We start from the raw sequence: 26,142 nt of genomic DNA on the forward strand, positions 1-26,142 counted from the left end.
CTGCCGAGAATGTTTGTGAATGCGTCTGAATTCGCGCGCTACTTCTTTTGTATTGCTGTTGAATGCACGAATTTAAGCGGCTTCCCCTCGTCTCAATCTTAGCCCTAAATATAAGGCTTCCCCTAACCTAAGTCACCCTCATTTGGCCTTTTTTTTTTCGTTCCTACACTCTAAAAACAGAACTTCACTGCATATGGCACGCCCATTGTCACGACTGATAGGGTTATCGCTTCTGATTCGAAGACAGGGGGGGGGGGGCGTACGCCTTTTTATGTCACTTCGGATTGTATGACAATTGCCACGGTGGTGGTGGTGGAAGGGCTCGCCGTTGTCGGCCTCACAGAGGTAGGCAACGTCACGACTGACGCCCTGGGGGAATGTGCGTCCTGGGCCGACTTCTAAGGGAACTGTGCCGACATATGTCTGCTATATGCTATGTGCCACCAAAAAGGCGTACGCCCCTCTGTCGTCGAAGCAGAAACGACATAACCCTATCCTTCGTGGCAATGGCTCGCGCAGAGCATGCTATGCGATGAAGCTCTGACTGTACGATGATGAGCGACGCCACCCTGCCACCATGTCGCTAGCGTCCTCGGTTGGGATCGTTCCCGCAACCTTGGGATTAGTAGACGGACACGCTACGAAGGCGTATATTTGCTCGGCTAGTTTTTCGATGTTATACAGTGCATGCACCTTCCTCCGTTAGGCTATATGTAAAAAGTGCGTAAAGGCGTTCTGATACTTTGATAGACTGTGTCGATTGCGTAATGTACGCATTGTACAGCATGCCAGAGTATGCCAGAGTATTGAGTAAAAAGAAAAACCATTTTGTCGCGCTTGCCGAGAAAAAAAAAGAAAAAAACAGTCAAAGACACGCCCCCGTCAGGCTCTGACGTCACAAGAGCGAGAGCTTCGGCCATCGCCATTGGTTCTCGTAGGCACGTGACCTCTTCCGCGCTGCCTCACTTTCTGAGACGTGCAGTGACGTCAGAGTTTGATGAGTTGTGGTACAGGGCTACGATGAATAAGTAAATGTTTTCTGTTTCTCTGACTTTGACCTCGGTTACAATTTGAGAAGATTGCCAGCTAAACAGATACATTTTGATTTATAGTTAGGTAAATGTCGCGAACTCGTATCATATTGTTTTTAAAATGCGCCGAAATAATGACAAAGTGTAAAGTGAAAAATAAAAATTCTTCTGGCTGTAGTCCCATGGGTACACTTGTGTTTCCGGACCATACCCTGTAGAGGAATGGTTCATGCGCAAAGAGTGCCCTAGTTCCTTTAGCGATGTGGTCAGGCATTAGGGCTTCGGCCGCATTCCCTGTATGAAGTATGGATTCGAAAAAAAAAGAAAAAGAGTGGCACTTATCAGAGGCAGATTCTCTAGTGTTATACTTGTAGTCACGGTAATGCTATCACAGGGGTGTGGTTGAATGTCCATTATGTTCTGCAAAAGCCACCCCGAAAGACCCCGCACCGTCCCAGCGCACATGTTCCATTACCACAAACACTCCTGGAAATAGATACGCACTTCAGATGAAAGGGAGAACCTTGTGGCATATCTCACTGCACACGTCTCACTACCGCAGACCCTTCTCTAAAAACATATTTCATATCACATGGTATCTTCAGAAGAATCCTGTACAGAAGGAACACTATGTCATGTACATGTTCCGCTACCACACACACTTATCCTAAAAACACACTTCATGTCACATGGGCTGTTCATTTCAGGAGAACTCAGTGATGGACACGGCACGTTCCACTGTACACATTCCACTACCACAAGCACTCCTTCAGAGACACACTTGAATCACGTCCATGGGCTCTTCAGGGAACCTCTACGGCAAAAATGCCATGTTTCACTGTAGATGTTCCACTACTCACGTGGCGAATTTCCCCATTCATCATCATCATCATTATATATGTTGTTTTTGTTGTTCCAGTACCACACACACTTCGGAGAAGACACTGTTGAAATCATAGGGGCTCTTCAGGAGGCCCTTGTACATGTTCCACTACCACATACGCCTCCGCAGAAACGCACTCAAAATCACATGGGCCCTTCAGGGAAACCCTGTGGCAGAAACGCTATGTTTCACTGTAGACGTTCCTCTACCACACACGTGCGTTTCTCCAAGGTGCACTTGCGGTCACAGGGGATCTTCAGGGGAAACCCCCTTGTACATGTTCCTCTACCAGAGACACTTTACTAAGGACACACTTGATATCACATGGGCTCTTCAGGGGAACCCTGCGCCGGACACGTCATTCTGTTGAGAGGCATCCGTGGAGATGGTGGTACCAGACCATATGGCGCGGTCACGCTCCCGTCGTCCGAGCTGTCCGGAAGAATAGGCGGGAGGACATTATGATGGAATTCTCCAATGATGTTCCCTGCTGGCTTGTACATGGCCACGGCTATGATTTTCCCTTGACGGGTGCTTGCTCGGCCCACGCCGAAGTCCGTACTGCGGAGCCATACCATTTGGCTGAAGTGGCCTGCACAGTTAAAATTGCAAGTTCGACTGAACAAGTCAGCCTCCCGCATCGCGCGTTACAATGTGCGAAGAAACAATGTTCGCTTGATTTGGTCGAAGAACGGTATCATCAGAAAGGATATCACACCGAGTGCTGACTGACCATGGGCTTGGTACATGCGGTGAAGTTCTGTTTATATAGTGCGGTCCGTAACACGTTTAGAACCAGCCGTCAATCAGAGCGATGTCGTCCTCTTTGCTAAAAATCGGAGGCCTACGGTTTTTTGTGATAATTTTGATAGTGCTAAATGCCACAGACAGGCGTACCCTTTCTCCTCAAATGAGAACTGATTCGGCGCAGAACGTGTTTTGAGGCGAAGACCTCTTTTTAGAGAGCACGAGTTCCGGAGGATTACAGGTGATTCGGTGGAATGAATAATAATGAATAATCCTGGAACCCTGTTAATGGCCATTCATGCTTGTCCTTGCTTTTGGGAATAGCAAGCCTCCATCATGACTAACCTTTCTCTTTTCCCCTATAATAAAAATATTTCCCCTCCATTCATCGTCCGCTCTAGACCTAGCTGTCTTAAACCTCTGTCTAGGAATGTGTCGTAACCGTGTGCATAGTACGAGAAGAAACCCCGCACGAAGAAGCCAATATTCACACCTGCCTGTACATGTAACAGTGAGGGCTCCTGGTAGAAGTTGTAGTACTTGACATAACTGTACCAGTATTTGGCTACTTGCTCTCCTGCAAAAGAAAGCAATGGGAGTATGAACTGAATATGACGACGGAAAGGCTCTGGGCTCAAGATCGCGGGTTCGAAACCGGCCGAAGACGGAGGCAATGTGGGGAGGTAAACATTGCTTCCAGCACAGCGTATCAGATATTTGAAGCTGGCGTCAAAATAGCCACAGGTGGTCGAAATCATGCACAGTCCCACCCTGCGTCTATCTTATAAAATATATCACCACGACATGCTGCGTGTTCAGGTACTCATTCCGCCTTTATACGTTTCATCTCGCTTGGGCCATATTCACAAAGTTGGCATACCTCGGTGTAGAACAAGGGCCTTCTGAGGCTCATTTACACCGCGAACATCAAGGCACCGGAACTGCCTTCCCACGTCACTTGTCACAGCTAACAATTTTTCAGCATTTCACTCTGCTCTGGGTGACATTGTACACTAACTTGACCGCAGCAGTATTCCTAATAGTAACCTGTGAACAGATGGTCGTTCTCCTCCAACAATTGTTATAGCCACCAAGTAATCGTCCATGTGTTTTGTAATACGAATTGTATTCCTGCATTGTAGACATTTTCTTGCCCTTTCGCTTCATTTTGCCCCCTTGTCCTTTTGTAGACATTTTCTAGCCCTCTGCAATGCTCTGCCCTCAAGGGTAATTGCAAACAATAAACAACAATGTCGCCATGGTAATAGCCTATAGCATTTCCAAAGACCTTTTTCTTTCTTTTTTTTTCACCCACAAACGCGTTTTGGAGTAGCCAGTTCTGACTGGGTCGGGTCTAACCTGTCCATATTTTTCTTTCTTTTCCAATCCAATCCAATCCAATTTCCAAAGACAACGTGTTTATAGCCGGTCAACAGAAAAAAGTCTATAGACTGTCCGTTCCAAATAGCAAAAGGGAGGGGGAAAAAAAGAAAAAGCTCCGTCCAAATAAAGTCTATTGCCTGTTTGGACTTTTTCCTATATAAATTTAACAGCACGTCCATGCATTTTTTTTCATAAGGCACGCACACAACAAACACGCTGGTACACGTATCGTGTAAATCTACTCCAATAATGTATGTACATAACGCACTGGGTTACCTGTAACGTCAAAGTTTGGAACGTAAGACCAGCGGCAGAAGAGGTTCTCCCCAAGGCCTTCGAACTTCTTGTAGTGGAAGTCGTTGGTGTGAGCCAAATGGTTTGCCCAGTATTGAGCGAGATTGCATAGCTGCAAAAGACGGCATAGAGTTGTGAAACATTAGAGAAATTCCACATATGCGTCTCAAAGTTGAACACAATGGCCACATTGTTTCTGTTCTTCACAGGGAGAGTTTGCCCTAGAGCACTGCACGGGCCAGAATTTACCGGCCTGAACCGGTCCGTACCCGAAGCCTCGCTGTTTTAAAGGAGCACAGAAAGCGCTTCAGTCACAACCATATTTACAAACCAAGCCGTTGACCTTACTGCTAAAACGCACCATGCGAAGTGATTCACTCGACAGATGCATACATATCGCGGAATCCGACTTTGAAAATCGCGATCGCGCGCAACGGTGGCAATGCCCGCAAATAGCCGCCAGAGTCGTTTTGACGTCATCGCGGTGCAATCCGTTAACTGTTTTGCTTGTTTGGAGAAGCGTCGTCTGCTACACAGAGAGAGAGAACTGGGAATAGAAATGAAAAAGAAAAAAAAAAGCGTGAAGAGCGCCGGCCCCGATTGGAGCGCGGTCACTCTTGTAACCACGATGACATCACAATTCTCCTCCTCCTCCTCGTTTCGGCCTGCAGAACGAGTCGAGAGGGAACGCGCGCGTCGGTGTTCGGGGGCGTTTTATTCCGAGAAAAATATTGCGCACAGAGAATTTTTTTTGCTAGTTGTCACGTCAAGTTACGTCCTTTCGTAATTCGTCAGAAACAGAAAATCTTTTGGATGGCTTTCTGGGCTCCTTTAAACGACGCGGCTTCCGTAAAACTAGCCCTCCCCGGCCCGTACTCGACGCCATGGAGCATGCCATGGCACGAGGGCGTTGCCCCGGCGCCAGGCTTCTGCCGCACTTGCTGCAGAATAGACGATTTCAGCAAATCACAGTGCTCCTTGCGCAGGCGTTGCATTCTGGGCATTCGTTGCATTCGTCGTGAAGGAAGGGAGGATAGCCCTTCACGTTTCGCTTTCGCTGACATTGACACGTCGTGGACTATGGACCGAGAGAGAGGAGGAATCGAAACAGTTTCGAGGCCTTTTCCTTCTTTCCAATACACATGTTCCCAAGGTTCACAGCGGCGCTAAACACTCTGGGATTTTCGGAAGTCGTCTAATCTGTATGTTCCGCTGCAGAGAATACACGAGGAGGAGGTGTGTCAGAGGAACATTGACACGCGACCTTCCTGGCGGAGCGTAAAGGTAACGTCACACGAGCCGATAGGAGGTTCTCCTGGTTGCTCCTCGTGGTGGCTAGGGGTTCACTGCCACCTCTTATGACAAAATACGAAACCACTGGAAATATATCGATTTCTAGGGAGAGGGCTCGCTGGAATGTTGTTTGAAAAAATTTATTGAACTGCTGTCAAGCTACAAAATTATTTCTTCTGGCCTTCTGGCCCTTGGGGTGTAATAAAAAATAAATAAATATTACACTATATTTACAATCCATTCCGATGAGCAAATGCATAGGATACTCTGTGCTCCAACATATGACTGCATGACTGTGGCTACGTACATATGATGGGGTTTCTATATGCATTTATGGAGGCACACCTGCGATATGGTAATTTGGCCTTCTAGCCCGTCTTCTAGCCCGCCTTCTAGTTTGCCTTCTAGCTAGCCTTCTAGTCCGCCATACCTACGACACTAACATGCGCACCCTGAATGCTAATGGAACGCTGGTCGTGCCGCCTACACCGGAAACCCTTCCGTTCTTGCATGGCTGTAGGATGCTGGTGACGCTCACTCGCAATCTCTCTAGGAATAAAGGAATGTTGCGTCGATGCTGTGACGGACCTCCGCAGTGTGCTGTCTATAGCACCAGACAAGTGCACTAATGCGCTGGCACGACTGTCGACGATGGAAAGGCACTGGGCAGATGACGTTCGTTTGCTGCCAAACTAATTACCAGTGTTGTTTGTAGTCAAACGCCGATGCCAGACATAATTATTTTAATTGCGTTAGACAGCGAACTTTCGCTTTTGCGGCTGCAAAAGGTTTGCGTTTGCTTCAGTGCTGGCATGCCCTCCAAATCGCTCCAAAATTTCCTTTCTTTCCCACCTCTTTTATAGTTCCGATTTATTTATTTATTTTTAAACAAGCAAATCGAGTGAGATCTGGTGAGTACGGATGATGATAAGTGCACTTAACCCCAAAATTATTTTCTTGTCAGCAAAACCATAACTTGCCAGCCTTTTTGAGGCGTTACATTGTCCTAAGATAGCGCCTTTGTGTATAGCTTCCACGGACGTTTTCCTTTAAAACGCCTTCACAGGGAGCTGGACAAATATTCTGTATGAACTATTCCACCCACGTGCAGACTGTCATTCAAAACACTTTCTTGTCCCCAAAAAGTATGGCCTTGGTCTTTTCTGCTGTCCTCTCACTCTTGAATTCGGTCTGAAGTATACGTCACTGCATTCTTCCAGTTGAAATTCATTACGTTCGCATATAGATGCCGCCATTCTATATCTCCTGCTTTTGCTAGAGGTGCTTTAAAGGAGCAGTGAAGGCCCCTTCAATGAAATCCTCGCTTTTTCTTAGGCGCGTTGAGCAACAGATAACATGCGCTCTTGGGCAAGGCCAGTGATCGCAGCGGCCCTGTAGTGCGCGCGCGCACGCGGCATCTTTGAGGCAGAGCCATTTATGAGGAGAGTTTGGTCATTCTTTGATCTTTTGCCGCACGGAGATGGGGAGCCGCTGTGACGTCAGAGCGGTCATCGCTCCGCCCACTTGACCGGGATGAAAAGCGAGCCGCGTCGGCACGGGGTGATTTCAAGACTGTGCCTCTGCTTCAAAATGGCGGAATGGTGGATTTCAAGGCGGTAGCTCTGATCCAAAATGGCGACACTGGCCTTGGCTCCGCCCATAGTGTGACGTCAAATGACGCGCTTTGGGACAGGCTCCTCCGATTGGCCAAACTCTCCTAATAAACGGCTCTGTTTTGAGGTGGCACATCCTCTGGAACGGATTGATGCTGACGTCACTCAGTGACGCGGAAAGCTCCCGACAAGTAGCACCGCGTCTAAAGGGGGCGCGCTGCTCCGTCGCGACAGCGCCGCCAGTGGTGGTCTTGGAAGTATCCGACGTGATACCACGCCGCCCGTTCTATGCGTTCTCAAGTGGAACCGTAGCTTGCGTGGCGACCGCCGTAATTAGAGTGGCTAATTTTGGAAGTGCAAATAATGTGGAACCTTTCTGGGGCGCGAACGAAGAGAATGGAGACAAACTGCACAGAAGCAACCACCGTATTTATAATGTATCTAACAGTACGGAAGGAGAACAGCCACGCGCGTCTGTCTGGTCAAAACACCTGTAAGTGATACGCCGAGAGGATGGTTGTTTGACTCCTCACAAAATCCTGGCTTGCTAGCGAAGGCTATATGTGTGTATTCCTCTGACTCCAACCATTTCTAATATCATGGTTTTTACTGAGCCTTGTATCCCTTTCGTCATCTTTGCACACACATAGCTTCGTCAGTGAAATCTACATCGTGCGTCCGGTTTATCCACACAAATAAACACGTGGGGTAACAACTTATTGTCTGAACTTGTACTGCAGTTTTCCAGTATCTTCAGATACAATAAAGCTAAAGAGGTCCTCAAAGAAGAAATTATATGAGTGTTTACCTCGGCTACCGCCGTACACTCTTAGAAATGAACTTCACCGCATAGCACGCTCCTAACCAATCATCAGCGCGAATGATATCGTTATCTGCCCCGATTTGTTAAAAACGGGAAGCGTACGCCTTTTTTGTGACACTTATGCTGTTCATAATTGTCACAAAAAAGTCGTACGCCTCCCGTTTTCAACAAATCAGGGCAGATAACGATATCATTCGAGATGATGGTCGGCTAGGACCGTGCTATGCGGTGAAGTTCATTTTTTAGAGTGTAGGCTTGCGGCACGACAGCTGTGAAATGGTCGGTGCGTAAATACTAAACCTTTTGGACAACGTAGAACTTCCGTTCTCACTGTGAGACTCGTCAACCAGATTACCGGAAGCAATATCGGCTCTGGGCACTGGCGATGAAACACCTCAATCATTATCTCGAAATAGGTTGCCGTTTGGTCTGTGCATTTGACGGTGATACAGTATCCAGCGGCGTTTCACCGTCACGAAAGTGGCAACTGTAAATCATTGATCATTTTGCAGGCCTTCATTCAGTTTCATCGAAACTAGAACAAAAGAAATAGAATATATTCGCTCATGTTGTGGACACCTCATGCAATGGCCGAACGCGCGTCACAAACGCTATACGCTGCGAGTCTAGTGGCCTCGGTGGTATTGGAAGCATAGAAATCACGAGAAATGAAACATCTGGTCCCTAATGAAGATGTAGGTGCTGGCACAGTTAACGATGCAACAGTTTCAGTGTGGCAAAAAAAGATGCCCGCACTTCACATGTAAACAAAGCTGGCTACCTGGCAGCTATCACGCAAGGTACTTTCTCCGGAGGCCGCATCGCGGCGCCACCAGTTTGTCGCACAGTCCCTATAGAAGACGACTTTCCCAGCCTCGCGGTTGCTCCCCATGTTGGCGCTACGTCACATGATTACGTCACACCAGGAGACCGGGTCGGGACTCGAACGTCGCACCTTGCCGCTCATGGCTGCTTTTTGAAAGGCGGTTTCGTAACTTTAATTGCGCAATAACGAGACCGCTCGATGAATTGCTCGAACATCAGCTTTCGAACAACGTTAAATGTCGCTTCCTCTCTCCCTTGACAGTAGTCATTCTTCCCAACCGAAATATTAACTCTGTGTGTGTGCGCAAAAACACAATAACAAAATAAAAGGCGGATATCGACTACGCGGGAACATGCACACGAAAAAAAAATGAAATAAAAGAACGAAAAGCCCATACTGAAGCATTCGAGCCACGAGATCACTGCCATTGGACCTTGTATTAACTGTGCATGGATAGTACCTTGTAAGATAACCTGAGCGGAGGAGCCCTGTGATGAATGCGAAACCTGTTGTGCCATTCCAGGCAGTCCAGCACGAAGTCGCTCTGGCCAAAGTCTGCGAGTCCTTCGTTCGCCTCTTGTCGAATCTTCAGTGGCCGCGAGAAGAAAACCTGCAACACATCGTTTAGACCACAATTTAGACCACACCGCGCGAACCGCGTTCCCAGCCTACCGTGCGAACTTCCGGTGGCGCACGACGGCTCGGTTATGCATCAGAACTGCATAACAAAAATGTTAGGCACGCAAACGTTGCTCTTCGTGCATCCTGAAATTGCCTATACAGATGCCAACATGGCAGTCACGACACAGTTTCGTCGAACTACCGTTAGGGATGCCAGATTTCGTTTCGGTTTCTCCACAGGTGGCACTCCTAGCGGTAGGGCGGCGCATCTGTGCCGACATCGCCATGTCCCACTGTAAATGCACGGATAACAAAGTTCGCGTGGCTAACGTTTTTCTTACGCAGTTTGATTACTTCGATTTTTTTTGTGTTAATTTTCAGCGCACTTCGTGCGCAACCAGAAGTTCGTACGGTAAGCAGGGAAGGCACTACGTACGTAACTCTGGGACTACTTTTTCCGCATACACATTGCATGTGTATTTTGGGAGACATGGTGTGAGACACGCGGATTATAACTGCACACATGCGGTAGGATGCTAAAAGACACGATATTTTATGATCAAACTCAAAGATATTTTAGTCCATAGTGAAACTGTAATGTATCTCATCGTTCATGCCTTGCACGCGCACACGTACCTTCTCGATGAACTTCGCCGACGGACACTGCAGATACCACGCTTTTGAGGTTCTCTTCGTCCGGCCGCTGGTTGGCTTGGACAGTACGCACTTGGGATTCTCTTCGCTCTTCTGGGGTCGAGCCATCTTCACTTTCTCCCAGAAGTATTCCATACTGAAAACATTCAAGCAAGCATACGCCTCATTAGTAACACACAAGCATGGGGGTTGCGTAAGTATAAAAGGGAGCGCGTATAGTTCTAGACTAGCTATCACCCCAAATGACATCGTTCTTTAGCGTCATTTATTGGAAACGGGAGACGTACACCGTTTTGTGTTTTAAGAGCGTTCCATGCAAGTGCATAGCCTGCCATCGAGGTAGGTCACGCTCATAAGGAGTGGGTTCAAATCCCCCCACCGAGCTGTGCTGCCTGCAGCCGTATCTGAGTTTTCTGGCGGGCGATCGGTACGCTTGTTCCAGAAGTCGCCGCACGCGGACGCGTCTAGCTACTTACCGAACTATTACACTGCCGATTTAGCAGCTCACATTATACATGACATTCTCGGGTAAACATAAACAAGGCTCCGCCACAACTTCCGGTGCCACGAAGACTTCCGGTTCTTCGGCGACTGAGGACGCTCGGGACCAGCCGCCACGCAGAATTATATGTTTCGGTTTCCTCGGATTTGTTGAAAACGGGAGGCGTACGTCTCTTTGTGGAAATTTTAATTGTCATAAGAAGCCGTATACGGTCCACTCTCTCCTCAAATCAGAAGCGATAACTGTATCAATCGGCACAGTGGTTGGCGCAGAGCACGTTTGCTGTGAAACCGGATGTCATTTTGGCACCAAACCGGAAGCGGTGAAGACGGCATCTATATGCCCACTACACTGGGAACTGTGCCGATGTATGTCTCAAAGTGCGTGAGCACATCCTAAGGGAAACACCCACTCAGGCAGCACAGTCCGTGCCGGAACTCGAACTCGGGTCGCCTCTCAGTCTTTGCATGGAAGGCGATTATTATTTCGAAGGAGTTGCGAGGCGACACTTCGCCCGAAGTAATGCCGGGTAAATGCGAAAGGCAGTTATTGGGACCGATGTGAAACCGCATAACTAAATTAGGCTGCCAAGGGGACGACGGACAAAGAAGGCGACACACAACGGAAACAGCTTACTCTCAACTGTCGAATTTAATCCAAGGAAACAAAAACCAACCTGACCTACAAGATATGATGACGTCAGCAGCAATGACCGCAGGTTTAGCACACTAAATTTGAGTGTGCTAAACCTGCGGTCATTGCTGTTGACGTCATCATATCTTGTAGGTCAGGTTGGTTTTTGTTTCCTTGGATTAAATTCGTCAGTTGACAGTAAGCTGTTTCTGTTGTGGGTCGCCTTCTTTGTTACGCCTTCTTTAGTTATGCCTTCTTCTTCTTCTAGTCGCCTTCTTTAGTTATGTTACACCAACTACCCCAACTTTGCACTTTGATGAAACCGCATGCCAAGTTTAACAGCTAATGGGACAATAAAGACGAGTAGGTAACTGGCACGGGACATACAGAACCTCATCCAGCTATGAGATCACGGCGTGCATATCCGCAAGTCCGCAAGTAAGCTAGGTGGCCGTGGGAGAGGTCAGGTGCTTTCCAGGGCCAATAAGGATGGCCGAGGTCCCCCTGCTGTGACGTCAGAGCGTGACGCGGAAGTTTGTTCGGTCATTTAAATCTCGCCAAATACTTCTTTCCCCTCAATACCCTGGCGCGTGCAATACAATAATAGAAATATGGCAATCATCCAGTCAGCGGCTCTGTGTCGATTACCGGTAATCTAGAGATGTGTGGTTCAAATCCCGCCGCTATCTGGCTTTTTCGACGACCGCCATATTCCAACTGTTCATGTCCCCAGGCATCTTGGGGCTTGTGTTCTGTTTGTCCCTTTATATGTTCCAGCTTCAGAACAATTACTTTCCATCGTGGAATACAATGTCTGCATGATGCACTGAACCACAGTCTCTCAAGGTGCCACGATGCGTCTTTAACTTTTTTTTATTCCGTGTTAGCGCCGCGAAGCAACTGTGGCTATGAGCGGCGTGCAGATATGGACGGATGGAGAGAGGACAGCAGGAAGGAGTGGGGGACGAGGGGAGGACGTCTTTAACTACGGATGCAGTTTTTTCTCGGCATACCCGAAAGCATGATATGACGACGGCTGTAATTATATATAAAAGGGGGCAGTAAAGTACAAAACTTTCGCCTAGCGGAATAAAATACGCCGTTACCTTGAAATCAACACAAAAGGAACGGGAGCATTCCGTTGCATCGTACGTGATTTTTGAGCGAAAGAAGCCGCAATTTAAGCTTTCCCTTTCTCTCTCTCTTTCTCAAGACACCCGACAATGCGCACTCTGATTGGTCTCCCTAAACGATTTGTCCCATCATCGCGGGACATCGATTTGAGGAGACCAATCCGGTGCTTTTCCGCATTCTCTAACTTCTTGAGAAGGAGTGGGAGAAGAAAAGGCGTAAATTGCGTTTTTTTATCGATATCATAGATCACGAATAACACAACTCATGAATCCCGTTCCCTTTGTGTTGGATCCAAGAGAACGGCATCTTTCATTGCGCGAGGTGAAAATTTTGCACTTTGGTGCCTCCTTTAATGCGATAGCTTTATTGTGCAACCCCAACACTATCTCTGTAATTTGAGCGAAAACTCACTAGTAGTGCTCAGTCGCGGTAGATCGCGCCAAGTGGGTACCGCACCGGAGCAGCCCAAGCGTGGCGCAGCAGGGCGCAGAGCGCTGCCACCTGACGTATAGGTGCGAACTCATAGACAAGCCCGCTGACGGCGCGACTCACGGCGCAGTGTCAGACCATATGGCTGTGGTTTCAGAAGCTGGGGGCAGGATATAACACCGGTCACGTGCGCCGCGCTTTACTAAAAAATATGGCAGTGGGACAACCAATAAAACGGCCCCTCACTGAAGAACGAAGACTGAGCAGAAGAGACAACATACAGAGGCGCAACGAGAGAAACGAGCAAGAGAGACTGCCTTTACCAAGAGCGACATCCTGTTTCATTGCGGGGGGGGGGGCATATTTATTACAGCAGAAAGGAAAACAAAAGAAAGAAACGTCAGCAAAACGGTGTGTCGGTTTGCTATTCCGCCAGAAAGTAAGAGGAAATAGAAGGAAATAATGTAAGTGCTTCTTTGCGGGCTTATCGACAAAGGCGTGAACGATGCGTCAGGCATGTAGCTGCACAACGAAAGCGGAGGGCAACAAGAAAAAATTGGGTGTCGTATGTGGCAGCGGATCTTTATTTGCAACGGCAGTTCGTGAGGGATCCATCGTGGCCGTGTGAATTTGGAACGGGTTTGCTCGTAGTGTTCCGTATATGCGCGGCATGATGCGCAATGCGGCATTTTTCAATACCGATTCACTGAACTGAACCCGCAACAGCCCTCGCGAATGTTCCATTGACAACATTTATCTTCACGTCCATCGGACGGCGACGTCAGTACGCTTCGCAACGCGCACTATGTTTTCCACCTAGACTGCTCCATAGCGTGGCACGCGCAGCATGGACTAAGAACACCGATGCACGAGCTGAAACTACGTTCACTGCTTAGCGCCGAAGCGAGAAAGAGTCCGGTATAATTTCGACTGTATAGCTCCGTAACGGAGTCAAAGTTTTGAATTATGATAAGTGCGTATAACGTAATTTGAAGTGAACTTGTTTTTGCGTTTTAGTGGCCCTTTAATAAGGTGCGAGTGGAGTAAGCACCTGTGCTTAGTGTGGCGTTTTCAGCATTTTAATTTGTCCGCGTAATTTCCTAGCAGTTCAACGAATAGTTCAATAATACTTCGTTTCATCAGCAGAGAGATCCCATTTTTTAAATTGTTGTCTGAGGAAAGCAATACGTTCCTAATGCAATTCATAACTATGCCCGTTGGTATTTGGTCATTTCACCGAAAGCGAACGTTAAAACCACGATTTTGTGTGCAGTCTTTCTTCGTGGTCCTTGCGCGCTTAGTCAACACCACCTAGATAGTGAAAGCCTGCTTACTCGTCACCGTGACGTAACAACTAAGAGTCAGCCAATGAGGAGCGTGTTTTCTACGGCCGTAGCCAATCGCGAACGTGCTTTCAGGAGGCTAGCAGCAACAGAGAGGAGCCACCGTCAGCCGCATGAGCAGCCACTGTCGTCTGCGAGTAATGAACGTCCCCGCGTACAAAATGGGAAAACAAAACGGTCCCGTATTTTTCTCAAGACTGATTTTCCATAAAGCTTGTTTCACTTTCAGCGTATAAGTATCAATTTGCGAAGCTAGCTGCAATCATTTGCGAGTTATTGAGCTGACAGAATGGCGAATCGCTGTAGCAGACGATTTCTGATTATATATGTTCCACGTAGCGAAGGAGATCTAGGTGGCGTTGGCTTAGCACAAAGAAAGTAGTATGCTAGGTTTCTTTCTTTTTTTTCCTCTTCTCCCGTTTTCTTCCTTCTAAATGCGTTTATGCGTCTGTCTTTGTGCAGACGCTGTGCCTCGCCCGCATTTGTAATACACGGTTCATCGAAGCGCATCAACTTTTCGCAGCCGACGTGCCTCCACTCTTTCCCCGTTTTTGAAAACCCAGAAAGGGACGAAATAACCTAGCGTCGAATTATGGCAATCTGTCTCGGACGCTTTTGGTTATCCTGCTAGAAAATAAGAGATCCTAGAAAAGAAGAGATCAATACTGGCGCACTCCCCTTTTGTTGCCTCGCTCCATCCGTTACAAGTTATATTTTCTTCCCTCTGGCGAGCCAAAGCTAGAAAATTCCTGAAGCCAAATGGCTTTCATTGCAGTCTTCTGCCGCCGCGAGCTAAACCTGTTATAATATATACTCGTATATTGGATCGAAATATACGATTTAAACAACGTCGGAAGACCAGAATAAAAAGCGAAAGAGAACAGTGGACCACTAGACTGAACAATGCACTTCCATTTCACCGTTACGTCCTTCATGTAGTCTATTCTTTGCACTGCTTTCAGACGAGCTGTAGGAGTGTATAGAAGGTATGCCTGAGCTGCGATCTTCTCTGCGTTGATTTTTTTTTTTTTTCGATACGCGTGAAAGAGTTTTATTTTGTGCAGTGTCACGTCGTGCGAGCATTGACTGGAAACAAGCGGAGCGAGCAAAACCACTCGACTAGATTAACTCCCAAAGTAGGTTACTTGACACATTTTTTTTTGTCCCGCAAAATGCGCATGTGTTATTTTGCCGCGCAAAGGTAGAGGTATGGTTAGCTTGGCTGAATGCAAGGTCACAGAACGCAGAGAGTGATATTGCTACGCGGTAAAACGACTTCCCATTTATGCGTTCTGTACAAGGAGGGATGAAACTATAGGCAGTGCGTCTGTCGATTGCGGTATAGCCTGGCGTGGGTTCCTGTCGGTCGTTCTCTCTACAGTCACTATATAAGCATATATAGTGACTGTAGTTCTCTCCTCTAGCTGTCTGAAAACATCCGGTGAGTGACATCGAAGTAACGTCACGTGATGCAGTTGCTTCGGTCCCTCTCTCCGCTACTTCTTTCGGAGCAGCTGGCGAGTGACATCACAGTGACGTCACGTGATGCATTTGCTTCGGCGCATCCCTCCGGTTCTTCTTTTTGGAGCCGATGGCGAGGGACATCAGAGTAACGTCACGTGATGCATTTGCTTCGGTCCCTCTCTCCGCTACTTCTTTCGGAGCAGCTGGCGAGTGACATCAGAGTGATGTCACGTGATGCATTTGCTTCGGCCCATCCCTCCGGTTCTTCTTTTCGGAGCCGATGGCGGGTGACATCAGAGTAACGTCACGTGATGCAGTTGCTTCGGTCCCTCTCTCCGCTACTTCTTTCGGAGCAGCTGGCGAGTGGCATCGGAGAGATGTCACGTGATGCATTTGCCTCGGCCCATCCCTCCGGTTCTTCTTTTTGGAGCTGATGGCGAGTGACATCAGAGTAATGTCACGTCAATATATATTATATATTATAATATATAAATTTAGGTGTAGCTTTTTATACGATGCATATTTTTCACTAAAAGAAACAGCACGGAAGCAGCATTTTTGCAGGTGGGTTACACGGCTAGGCGGGCATTCTCTCGGAGAGAGCGCTAGAATACCGCATTTTCACGCGTATTAGCCGCGGCTTATGCGAGATTTTTTGTTTTCGCGGACGCTCTGCGGCTTATCCGCGGGTGCGGCTTATCTGATGACTATTTTTCCCTGGTATTTTCCCAATACCCTGGATGAAACGAAAGGGCAGACAGTGCGTCATGTTTTTCGGAACAGGACCGCCCTGCCAGTGCACGAACAATACCGAACAGGGACGGGTCCACATTCGAGTGGACTGACCTTCCGGATACATTCCCCCTCGCAGCTTTAACAAAAGGGGTGACAGCAGGGGCGGATTTAAGGGTCTGTCATAAGGGGGGGGGGAGGGGTCTTAAGAAAATTTCGTGCTTTGCGGCGCAGCATCGTCCAGGAGATATGGTTTTTCCATAGGGAATTCGACCGTATGGGGGGGGGGCGGTCACCCCCCCCCCCCTTAAATCCGCCCCTGGGTGACAGTGAATCATGTCTCCTGGAACATGTCTTAGTGAGCCGCTCTGTAATATTTCTGATGTTAGCCGTTTTTTTTTTTTTTGAATAAATTATACCCGTTTTCATAGCGATAAAGTCTCTATTGATTTTGTATGTGCATCACTGGTTTAGCGCACAATGCAGTCGCGTCGTCTTACCCGCGGCTTATCTGAAAGTGCGGCTTATCTGTAAAAACATTTTCAAAATGTATCTAAAAACGAGTCCTGCGGCTTATCTGCGGTGCGGCTAATACGCGTGAAAATACGGTACTTAATACCGAACTCGTTAATTAACTCTCGAATTGGCGGTTTTCGTTTCGGCAAAGGTGGGATACACTCTAAAAACAGAACTTCACCGCATAGCACGCTGTGTTCCAACCATTCCCACAAATGATGGGGTTGTTGCTTCTGATTCCAAGGAAGAGGGGCGTACGCCTTTTTGTGGCCATGACCTCTCTAACACTTTGCACTCCCCGACGAACTCACGCACCCATTACGCGCGCATCTCCACCCTTCATCCTTCATTATCCATCCGTCTTTGTTTCTTTCTTGTTTTTTTTTTGCTATAGTCGTGACGACGCCCAGTTCTGTGCGAGCAGATCCTGCCATTGCCATACCCCCCTCCCACACACACACACACACACTTGCGTCAATGATCATGCATCCACATTGACACAAAAGGGCATACACTGCCCTTTTTCCTCTAATCAGAAGCGATAAAATAAAGCCATTTTATTTTTTTTTATTTTTTAAATACTGAGAGGAGCACACACGTTGAAATATACGATGCCGAAACTTGTTATACCAATGACACCAAACAGGCAATGCAGGGTGTGGGGGACAAAGCTCATTCCACGTCGCTTTCGTGCGATGTAATGTAGTTGATTGCAGTATATAGGTGCTGATTTGCTGGCCGAATCAACCGTTTTGCGGGCCAGATAAGCCGCCGACGGCGAGAAGATGATGTCCTCCCCTACGGATATGTGCTGTTATGCTTTCGGCTCATTTGCATAGCAAACTTTGGTGATGGCTACTTCGACGTATGTACGTGCTTATTTGCGGATGCTGAGACAAATGAATGGCTTTCAACGAGGAATGTCTCTCATTCTGCTGCCTCACTTTTGTGCGAAAGCCTCTAAGTTTCTAATGAAATTTCGGTAATTAATCATCTAGTAGTCACACACTCCCTTCGAGAGAATGTCAGCCTGACCGATTGACCTCACCTTCAAATCAGCATCTATGCTGATCTCATAGCTTTTTCCTGAAGTAGGCAAAAACATTTGTTTATTAGAGAGAGAGAGAGAGAAAACACTCTTGGTTGCATTGCCCGTGCCTTCATTGGTTTGGCATTGAAATAAGGGGGACACAAGTCTGAGGTGGACCAGTCCAGTTGGACCTATTGGTGCAAGTTCGTTTTCTGAGCATCCATCAAAATCATACCGACAAGAAACGAGACACTCGTTGCCCGTGTATAGGCCTAATTAGCGACACTTTTTTATTGGTTCCACAAAACCTGAACAATCACGCGCATGGTACGTATATGGTTATGGAGAACCTATACGCACTTAGAAAAAAGGGTGGAGAAGTTACACCTTTTAGGAGGTAATAGTTGTCGCATATGTTGTGCCTAAAAGGTTGCAAAGTTGTACACCCTTAAAAATGAACTTCACCTCATAGCACGCTCCTAGCCAACCAGCACACCGAATGACAACGTTCTCGCCCCTGATTTGTCGAAAACGGGAGAAGGAGCCTATTTTGTGCCGTGCATAATGAGCACAACATAGGCTCCACCTCCCGTTTTCCACAAATCAGGGGCGAGAACGTTGTTATTCGAGATGATGGTTGGCTAGGAGCGTATATGTCTCCAGTTTTCACCGAATGAACAGTGATAAAGGTATCAGGGCAGATAACGATATCATTCGAGATGATGGTTGGCTAGGAGAGTGCTATGCGGTGAAGTTCATTTTTAATAAGGTACTGTAAAGCAGCACCGATCAAATGTCATTTAGTGTGGCAATTCGATAGTCCAAGCCACCAGGACAAAAACTGCGCAAGTTTCGTTCCAATCGAAGGTGCAATTAATTAGAAAATTACAATTAAAGATTACGGGCAACACTGTACCAGGTATTCGAAATGAATCCGTACTCCTGCCACATACGGCGGCAACCACATTGCATGCGTATAACACTGGACCCGCCATAACAATCCACCATAAAATACGCCCTCGCAATCGACACAACGGTCCACATCTGAGGATAAACGGATAAGCGAACTGAAATGAAATGCTGAGCCTTTCAAAAAAATGTGTCAGACGTTCAAGAAGCCAGACAGTGTCGGGACTTGTTTGTTCACAGAGGTTCACAGAGAGAGTTTGTTCGTTCGAAAGTGGCCGCGAACAGAAGGAGCGCGCAGGGCGCAGCAGAGAAGTAGGGAGAGCCTCCATCGAACGGCCAGCGCTGGGTTACTTCGCAAAAAACACCGTGAACAGGGGTTTCAGAATGCATAGGTAAACAGGGAAACTAGTAATATGGTTACTAAAATAACGAAGTTCCGATGTAATAGTGTGTAATACCAATTTTCAGTGTTGCCCGCTGTACAGGGGGTCGTTTGACACCAGGCGTCGCACCGCTCTACTACGCCGCATTTTTCGTGGCAAATTAAAAATATTTATAGCGCGTTGTCGGTCGTATGGTTCCGCATATTGTATTTAGAAGCAACAAAGTCTCTAGTCACATCACCGGCATATCATGCTTGTCTACTGCTTTACAGTACATTTGAGGGTGCTGTGCGGCGAAGTTATGTTTTTAGAGTGCGGAGTCACCAATATACAAAAACAAAGTAAAAAGTCACTCATAATCGCACAACCGTAATAACCGTTACCAGAATGCAATTCTGTCGGATGATCATTTTCGTTTCCGTTTCAGTTTCGGTTTCACAGCAAGCGTGCTCTGCGCCAACCACTGTGCCGATTGATGCAGTTATCGCTTCTGATTTGAGGAGAGAGAGGGCCGTATACGCCTTTTTGTGGCATTTCAAAGTGCCACAAAAAGGTGTACGCCTCCCGTTTTCAACAAATCAAGAAAGCGAAATCTATAATTCTGCACAGCGGCTGGTTCCGAGTGTCCTTAGTCGCGAAAGGACCGGAAGTATTCGCGGCACCTGAAATTGTGGTGTTTATGTTTACCCGAGAATGTCATGTATACATGGCATTCACGGGTAAACATAAACAAGGCTTTCGGTGTTAATCAAGCTCGGAACAAGCCATCATGCCGAATGATAGCTTTCACTTTCCTGATTTGTTGAAAACGGGAGGCGTACGCCTCTCTGTGGCAATTTGAATTGCCATAAAAAGGCGTATACGGCCCTCTCTCTCCTCAAATCAGAAGCGATAACACCATCAGCGGCCATAGCGGTTGGCGCAGACCGTGTTCGCTGCGAAACCGGATGTCGTTTTGGCAACAAACCGGAAGCGGTGCAGAAGGGCATGTATACCGTTTTGGTTTCGGTTTCCGTTACCATTACCGTTCCCTGTGTCGCACGCAACACGTAGCCCACTTATCGGACGGATTTCCGGTGACTCACGACGACACATTTATGGGAGCTAAGCCAACAGAAAAATTGTGTAAATTAAACTGTGCGCAACAGAGACGATGAACAGACGAAACTTTTCCTTCCGCAGATTAGAATAGGCAAAACCGACGCCAGGTGATGCCCGGAGAGTTGTGTGCGTGTACAGTTAGAGGCGCTAGCGGTGCAGAAACCGAAATAACCAGAATGAGCGTCCACGTGGGAATATTCGTTTCAGCAGAGTATCACCCCTGGTGACGGAACTGCCCAATCAACGTCATTAAAATAAAGCAGTTTGTTGATATTTCGGTTTCCGTACTATAGGATAGCGCCACGTACTGGCGGTACCTGTACACAATTCTCCAGGGGCCGTCACGTCAACATCAGCATGACCTCAGATACGAGGCCACGAAAAAAGAAAACAAAAGGACTGTTCTCGTGCGTTTTTTTTTTTTTTTTGTCGCGTCTGAAGAGATGACCAAAATCTCTAATCCCCAATATTATAAACATAACGTTCTGGCCTGCACAAACGAGGCCGTTGATTGTTTAATCGTTCTATACTCAGCGATTGCACTCGTTCTTTTAACGTGAGTTTCTGTTGTTGTACCCTATACAGTTTGTAGTTTTGAGTGTGGCCAAAGAAAAAAAAAAAAAAACTTTGTAATGATATATGGTGAGCGAACACGCGCACGTTTGTATCGCATCGTTTGGTTGCATTCGCAAATGCGATTTTTTGTTTTGTTTTAATTCGATAGCATTACAAGGCTCACGTCAAAGGAAAAAACGGCGGTGTCCATCTGCGGACACGAGAAAGAAACTAGAAGGAAGGAGGTACTGTCACGCACTCTAAAAAATGAACTTCACCGCATAGCACGCTCCTAGCCAATTCCATCACCTCGAATGATATCGTTATCTGCTCTAATTTGTTGAAAACGGTAGGCGTACGCCCTTTCTGTGACAATTATGAACAGCATAAGTGTCACAAAAAAGGCGTACGGCGAGCCTATCCTGCCATCACCCCCCCCCCCCCCCCCCCCTCATTTTTAAGAGTGCAGGAGCAGCTTGAACGAAAACAACGAAGATAGCGGGAAACTACATGATGGAGGGAAATGATAGGGTTATCGCTTCTGATTCGAAGAGAGAGGTGGGCGTACGCCTTTTTGTGGCAATTTGGATATATGAAAATTGCCACAAAAAGGCGTACGCCCCCGTCTTTCTTCGAATCCGAAGCGATAACCCTATCATTCTTGGCAATGGTTGGCGCACAGCGAGCTATGCGGTGAAGTTCTGTTTTTAGAGTGTATTAGCACACATTCATTACTGCCGAGCGAGGCTTGACGTCGAGCTAGACGAGGTATCACACTGCACAATCTCCTTGATTTCTCCCCGTTGATACCGTGCTTGATAGCAGCTTTCATGCGCAAGCGTTGCGTGTTTGCGCGTGGATATGCTAGTCACGACCCGTGACCGCTTTTGGGGCGTCGCCCGTTCTAATTATTTTTTAGACTGGCCACGCTTTCCGTGACGGCCACAGACACGTAGTCGGGAGATTACTCGAATAATTAAATACCCGTCTAAAGGGCGAGTTAATTGTACCACTCACACGAAGCCTCTCAAACACGGTGCTTGCCTGAATGTTCGCTGTGCAAAGTGACGTCGTTGTGCTCAGAAAAATGGGAGAGGGAAGGAGAGACGCCTTGGTACTGCACTGTAAGAAAAAAAGGTAAATTTTCCTACCCAATGTGGTAGAACGGGTGTATCCCGTTTGAAACCATTAAAAATAATCTTTCAAAAATAAACGAGTAAGTACGCACTGTTAAAAATATATCTCTCAGAATATACGCTTAAAAATCAACGCACAAAAATAATCGCTGAAATATCCCCGTTTAAATAAAAACGCTAAGGAATCCACGGTTAAGAATATATCCTTTAAAAATAATTCGTTTCAGAATCCCTCAAATCCACCCTACAGTTGCAAGAGCCATGTTGTATGGCCCAAATCAAGGTGAACTGCAAGCAAGTGGCTTAAACTAACGTCACAGGACCAAGCTAGCCTAAACTATCCCAAACTAACCTAACCTAACATAACATGGGGGGTCCCCGAAATCTACCATTATGAATAAACGTTTAAGAATAAAACATTCAAGAATAATCCGCTTAAAAATACACGGTGAAAAATATATCCCCTAAAATAAACCGCTTACTATCCCCGCTTAGAGATCACCGTTTAATAATCCACCATTAAAAATAAACTGTTTCAAAATTCCCTCACTATCTAGCACGGAGGCGGACTGATTGCAATTTGCGCCGGGTTATTTCATGTTATGTTATGTTAGGTTAGTTTGGTTTCTTGTAGTTTGGGATAGTGTAAGCTAGTTTGGCCCTGTGAGGGTCATGATATAACCCGTCGTAAATTGCAATCAGTCCGCCTCCGTGCTAGATGGTCTGGGGATTTTGAAACAGTTTATTTTTAATGGTGGATTATTAAACGGTGATCTCTAAGCGGGGATAGTAAGCGGTTTATTTTAGGAGATATATTTTTAACCGTGACTTTTTTAACGGATTATTCTTGAATGTTTTATTCTTAAACGTTTATTCTTAATGGTGGATTTCGGGGACCCCCCGGTAGAACGACAGTATACTTCGACCATTTCGGGCCGCTCCACGCGCGCCTTCGCCTCCGCGGGTATAACCGACGCCGTCCCTTTCCCTTGCTCCTGTCTCTCACGTTCGCTCTAAGGAAAAAAAAAAAAAAAAGGGTAGAATTTCCTACCCTGCTGGTACAACGACAGTTCCTATTCTGTAGTTTGTTTCTACTTTGCAGTTATACCCAAAAGGTAAAATTAGTTTGAGTAGAAATGCGGTTGCAACACAGTTCTAGCGAGACGGGTAGAAATTTCTACCTTTTTTCCCTTAGAGTGTGGTTTTTCGATCGGGACAGTGTCAATTGTACAGGGCGTCTAACGGGAAGGTGCTATTTGGTCCTTTAAAAAAAAAAGGTACAGCCCATAAACATTTTGAGCCACCTGGGTAGTTTGCATTAGTATTGCATTAGACAGGCGTTGCGGCCATCTTTTACTACCCAAGGCTCAAGATATTTCCAGAAAGTGACTAGCGTCCCGCTTTAACATTCACCACGCGTGCTGGAGGAGCTGGTTGCACCGGAGCGGTCAACGTCTCCGTTTCTATCTCCTCTATCTCTCTTCATCCTGGTTACGTCTACCATCCTCATATTCATCTTTGCACAACTCGAGGCGCCTCCCCTCAACGTGAGGCCCACGCTCTTAAAAATGGTGGTGGTGTTAGTGAAAGGGCTTGCCGTTGTCGGCCTCACAGAGGTGGGCAACGTCACGACTCACGCCCTGGGGGAATGTGCGTCCTGGGCCGACTTCTACCACCTACCACCTACACTCTTAAAAATGAACTTCACCGCATAGCACGCTCCAAGCCAACCATCATCTCGAATGATCTCGTTACCTGCCCTGGGGGCTTAATCGCTTCATCGTCGTTACGGTCGTTACAAGCTAACGAGTGGCGGGAAATTCAAAAAGGTGGGCACGTGACACATTGCGCGTGACGTGTACCACGGCCTTCACGTATCGCGCGAAGAGCGCCGTGCACGTGTTTTATCACGTGCCGACCTTTTTAAATTTCCCTCCCGCCTTTTTGAATTTCCCGCCACTCGTTAGCTTGTAACGACCGTAACGACGACGAAGCGATTAAGCCCCTGTTGAAAACGGGAGGCGTGCGCCATTTTTGTGACAATTATGAACAGCATAAGTGTCACAAAAACAGGCGTACGCCTATCGTTTTCACCAAATCAGGGCAGATAACGAGATCATTCGAGATTATAGTTGGCTTGGAGCGTGCTATGCGGTGAAGTTCATTCTTAAGAGTTTAGGTGACAACTATAGAAGTTACCACCTTTTCACACCCTTTTTTTTTCTTATTGTGGAGACTCATTATCTTACAGGATCTCACCAGGAGAGTGAGGGATTTTCGAGAGGTTGTGCGAATAAACAGCCTCTCTCGCGTGCTACAGTTCAGCTACGGTGACTGCCCTTCCGAAAAAGGCCACATCACCATCACCATCACCGTCAGTGTTGCCTCACAAGACTATATATTTGTCTACCTATTGTATTGCGTGAGCTTATCTAACTTATCTACTTAACAGGCTTGTCCTAGTGCTCTTTATGCATTATTATTATTATTTATTTACTTTCCCCAGGGGCCCTTACGGGCATTATATGGGGGGTGGAAAAAACCAGTTACAATTACAGTATGGTTACATACGTCGAAAAGGGGAAAAAAATGTGAAACACTGTCAAGGAGCCCGCGAAGAGGGAATACAGTGGAATAATGAACACACGGTTGAAAAACAGTAAATACAGTATATAAAATACAAATAAAGTACAGTGAATATTTTGCAACGACAAGAGAAAAAAAGAAAGAAACGAAAAGATGACATAATACAAAAGAGTTAGTACACCATTGAGCAATACGAACATACTTAATACGCTTTGCAAGTAATGTAAAAGAGAAAAAACAAAAACAGACAAAAATCGGTTTAGCCGGCGTATAATGTTCAGAAATGACTGGTGGTCATGAGTGGTGGTTATGTCGTGTTCTGGGAGGTCATTCCAAATGACTATGGTGGAACAAAAGAATGACTCGGAGAATGCGTTTGTGTTACTTACTATTATTATTACTATTACTGCTATTACTATTATTGTTACTAAAGATCAAGCACTAAAGAGTGCGTAACTTGAAAGCAGCTCGTTACCTCTCAAAAATAACTTGGGAGCTTCGAGGTTCTTTGGTCGAGTATCTTATGTGGTAAATTGTATTACAGTTCAACTAGCTCGAGCTCGTTTAAACTGCAGGGCACGAACCACGACATTCTTTCGTTGCTGGCAAGACGCCAAGAAGCATTTGGGGGGAGAATTGCCGCTCTGCAGTGCCCCGTAGTCACGTACGCAGTTTCGATTTGCGCGTCTCCCTGCTTTTTGTCACTGAACCATTGCGATCCCCGAGTATTTGGTCAGCGTCCTCATTTTTAACGACTTTGTTCAACGGTCACATTTTCCAGCCGCCGTTTTGATAAAGCTGTAGGTCGACATTTTTTTTTTTTTTCACACCCCCTCCTATTTGTGTTTGGGGAAATGCCGCGACGGAATGGGGAAAGGCCGAGAAAGGAGTATTTGCGAAAGGGGAAAGCCTTTCATGTCACACCGAGCTGTTAGTCGTATGGTTCGTGAATATAAATGGGTGCAAGTTAAGACCGTGTAGCGGCGTTAAAACGGGACCTCGTTGGAGTAGAGACTGAAAAATAAAGGGGAAGATGGGGAAGAAAGGGAAAGATGGGCGCTGAAGCGTTTCTAAGCGCCTCACTCGTGCGAATTCCTCCAAATGAATGTTTTATGTAGATGTATATATGTATACATACGATTTATTATTACATACAGATATATACATAAGGATTATAGATTTGATTTACGCACACGTATAAGCGTTTTATGTCACAGAGTAACGCACTTCCCAAACTCCCTAAACGTGAAGGATGCATAAATTACGACGCAGGTTGGTTACGACGATTGGTGTACACAAACTATATCTTCCGCGATGATTAGACAAGTGTTTTGAGGATACCAACGTGAGCCTGGTCCGCCCACAAAGCTCCCTTCACTTTTTTTGGATACCATATGACTTGGATTCTTATTGTGAAGGGGCTTATTATTTCATTCCCTGCATCACCACCAGCAATGGGATGGGGGGGCATCGCCCCCCGGCGATGAAGCTCCCCATTCATCATCTCCCAATAAGGTTGTT

The 26,142-nt window shown here is 46.7% G+C and overlaps 1 protein-coding gene across 1 annotated transcript in view; it reads right to left on the bottom strand.

Moving 5' to 3' along the window:
* Positions 1–265: 265 nt before the first annotated feature.
* Positions 266–26,142, bottom strand: part of LOC135369514 (Golgi-associated plant pathogenesis-related protein 1-like) — a 42,576-nt gene continuing 16,699 nt past the window's right edge. Inside the window, exons 2-6 of the mRNA XM_064603097.1 lie at positions 10,151–10,304; positions 9,354–9,503; positions 4,321–4,450; positions 3,155–3,238; positions 266–2,506 (exon numbers count right to left, since the gene is read on the bottom strand). Of these exons, the coding sequence (XP_064459167.1) occupies positions 2,235–2,506; positions 3,155–3,238; positions 4,321–4,450; positions 9,354–9,503; positions 10,151–10,303 (789 nt within the window). The 5' untranslated portion in view covers position 10,304 and the 3' untranslated portion in view covers positions 266–2,234. The remainder of the gene's footprint in view (positions 2,507–3,154; positions 3,239–4,320; positions 4,451–9,353; positions 9,504–10,150; positions 10,305–26,142) is intronic.

The sequence above is a fragment of the Ornithodoros turicata genome, chromosome 9 (assembly GCF_037126465.1).
Source record: "Ornithodoros turicata isolate Travis chromosome 9, ASM3712646v1, whole genome shotgun sequence".
Classification (NCBI taxonomy): Eukaryota; Metazoa; Arthropoda; class Arachnida; order Ixodida; family Argasidae; genus Ornithodoros; species Ornithodoros turicata.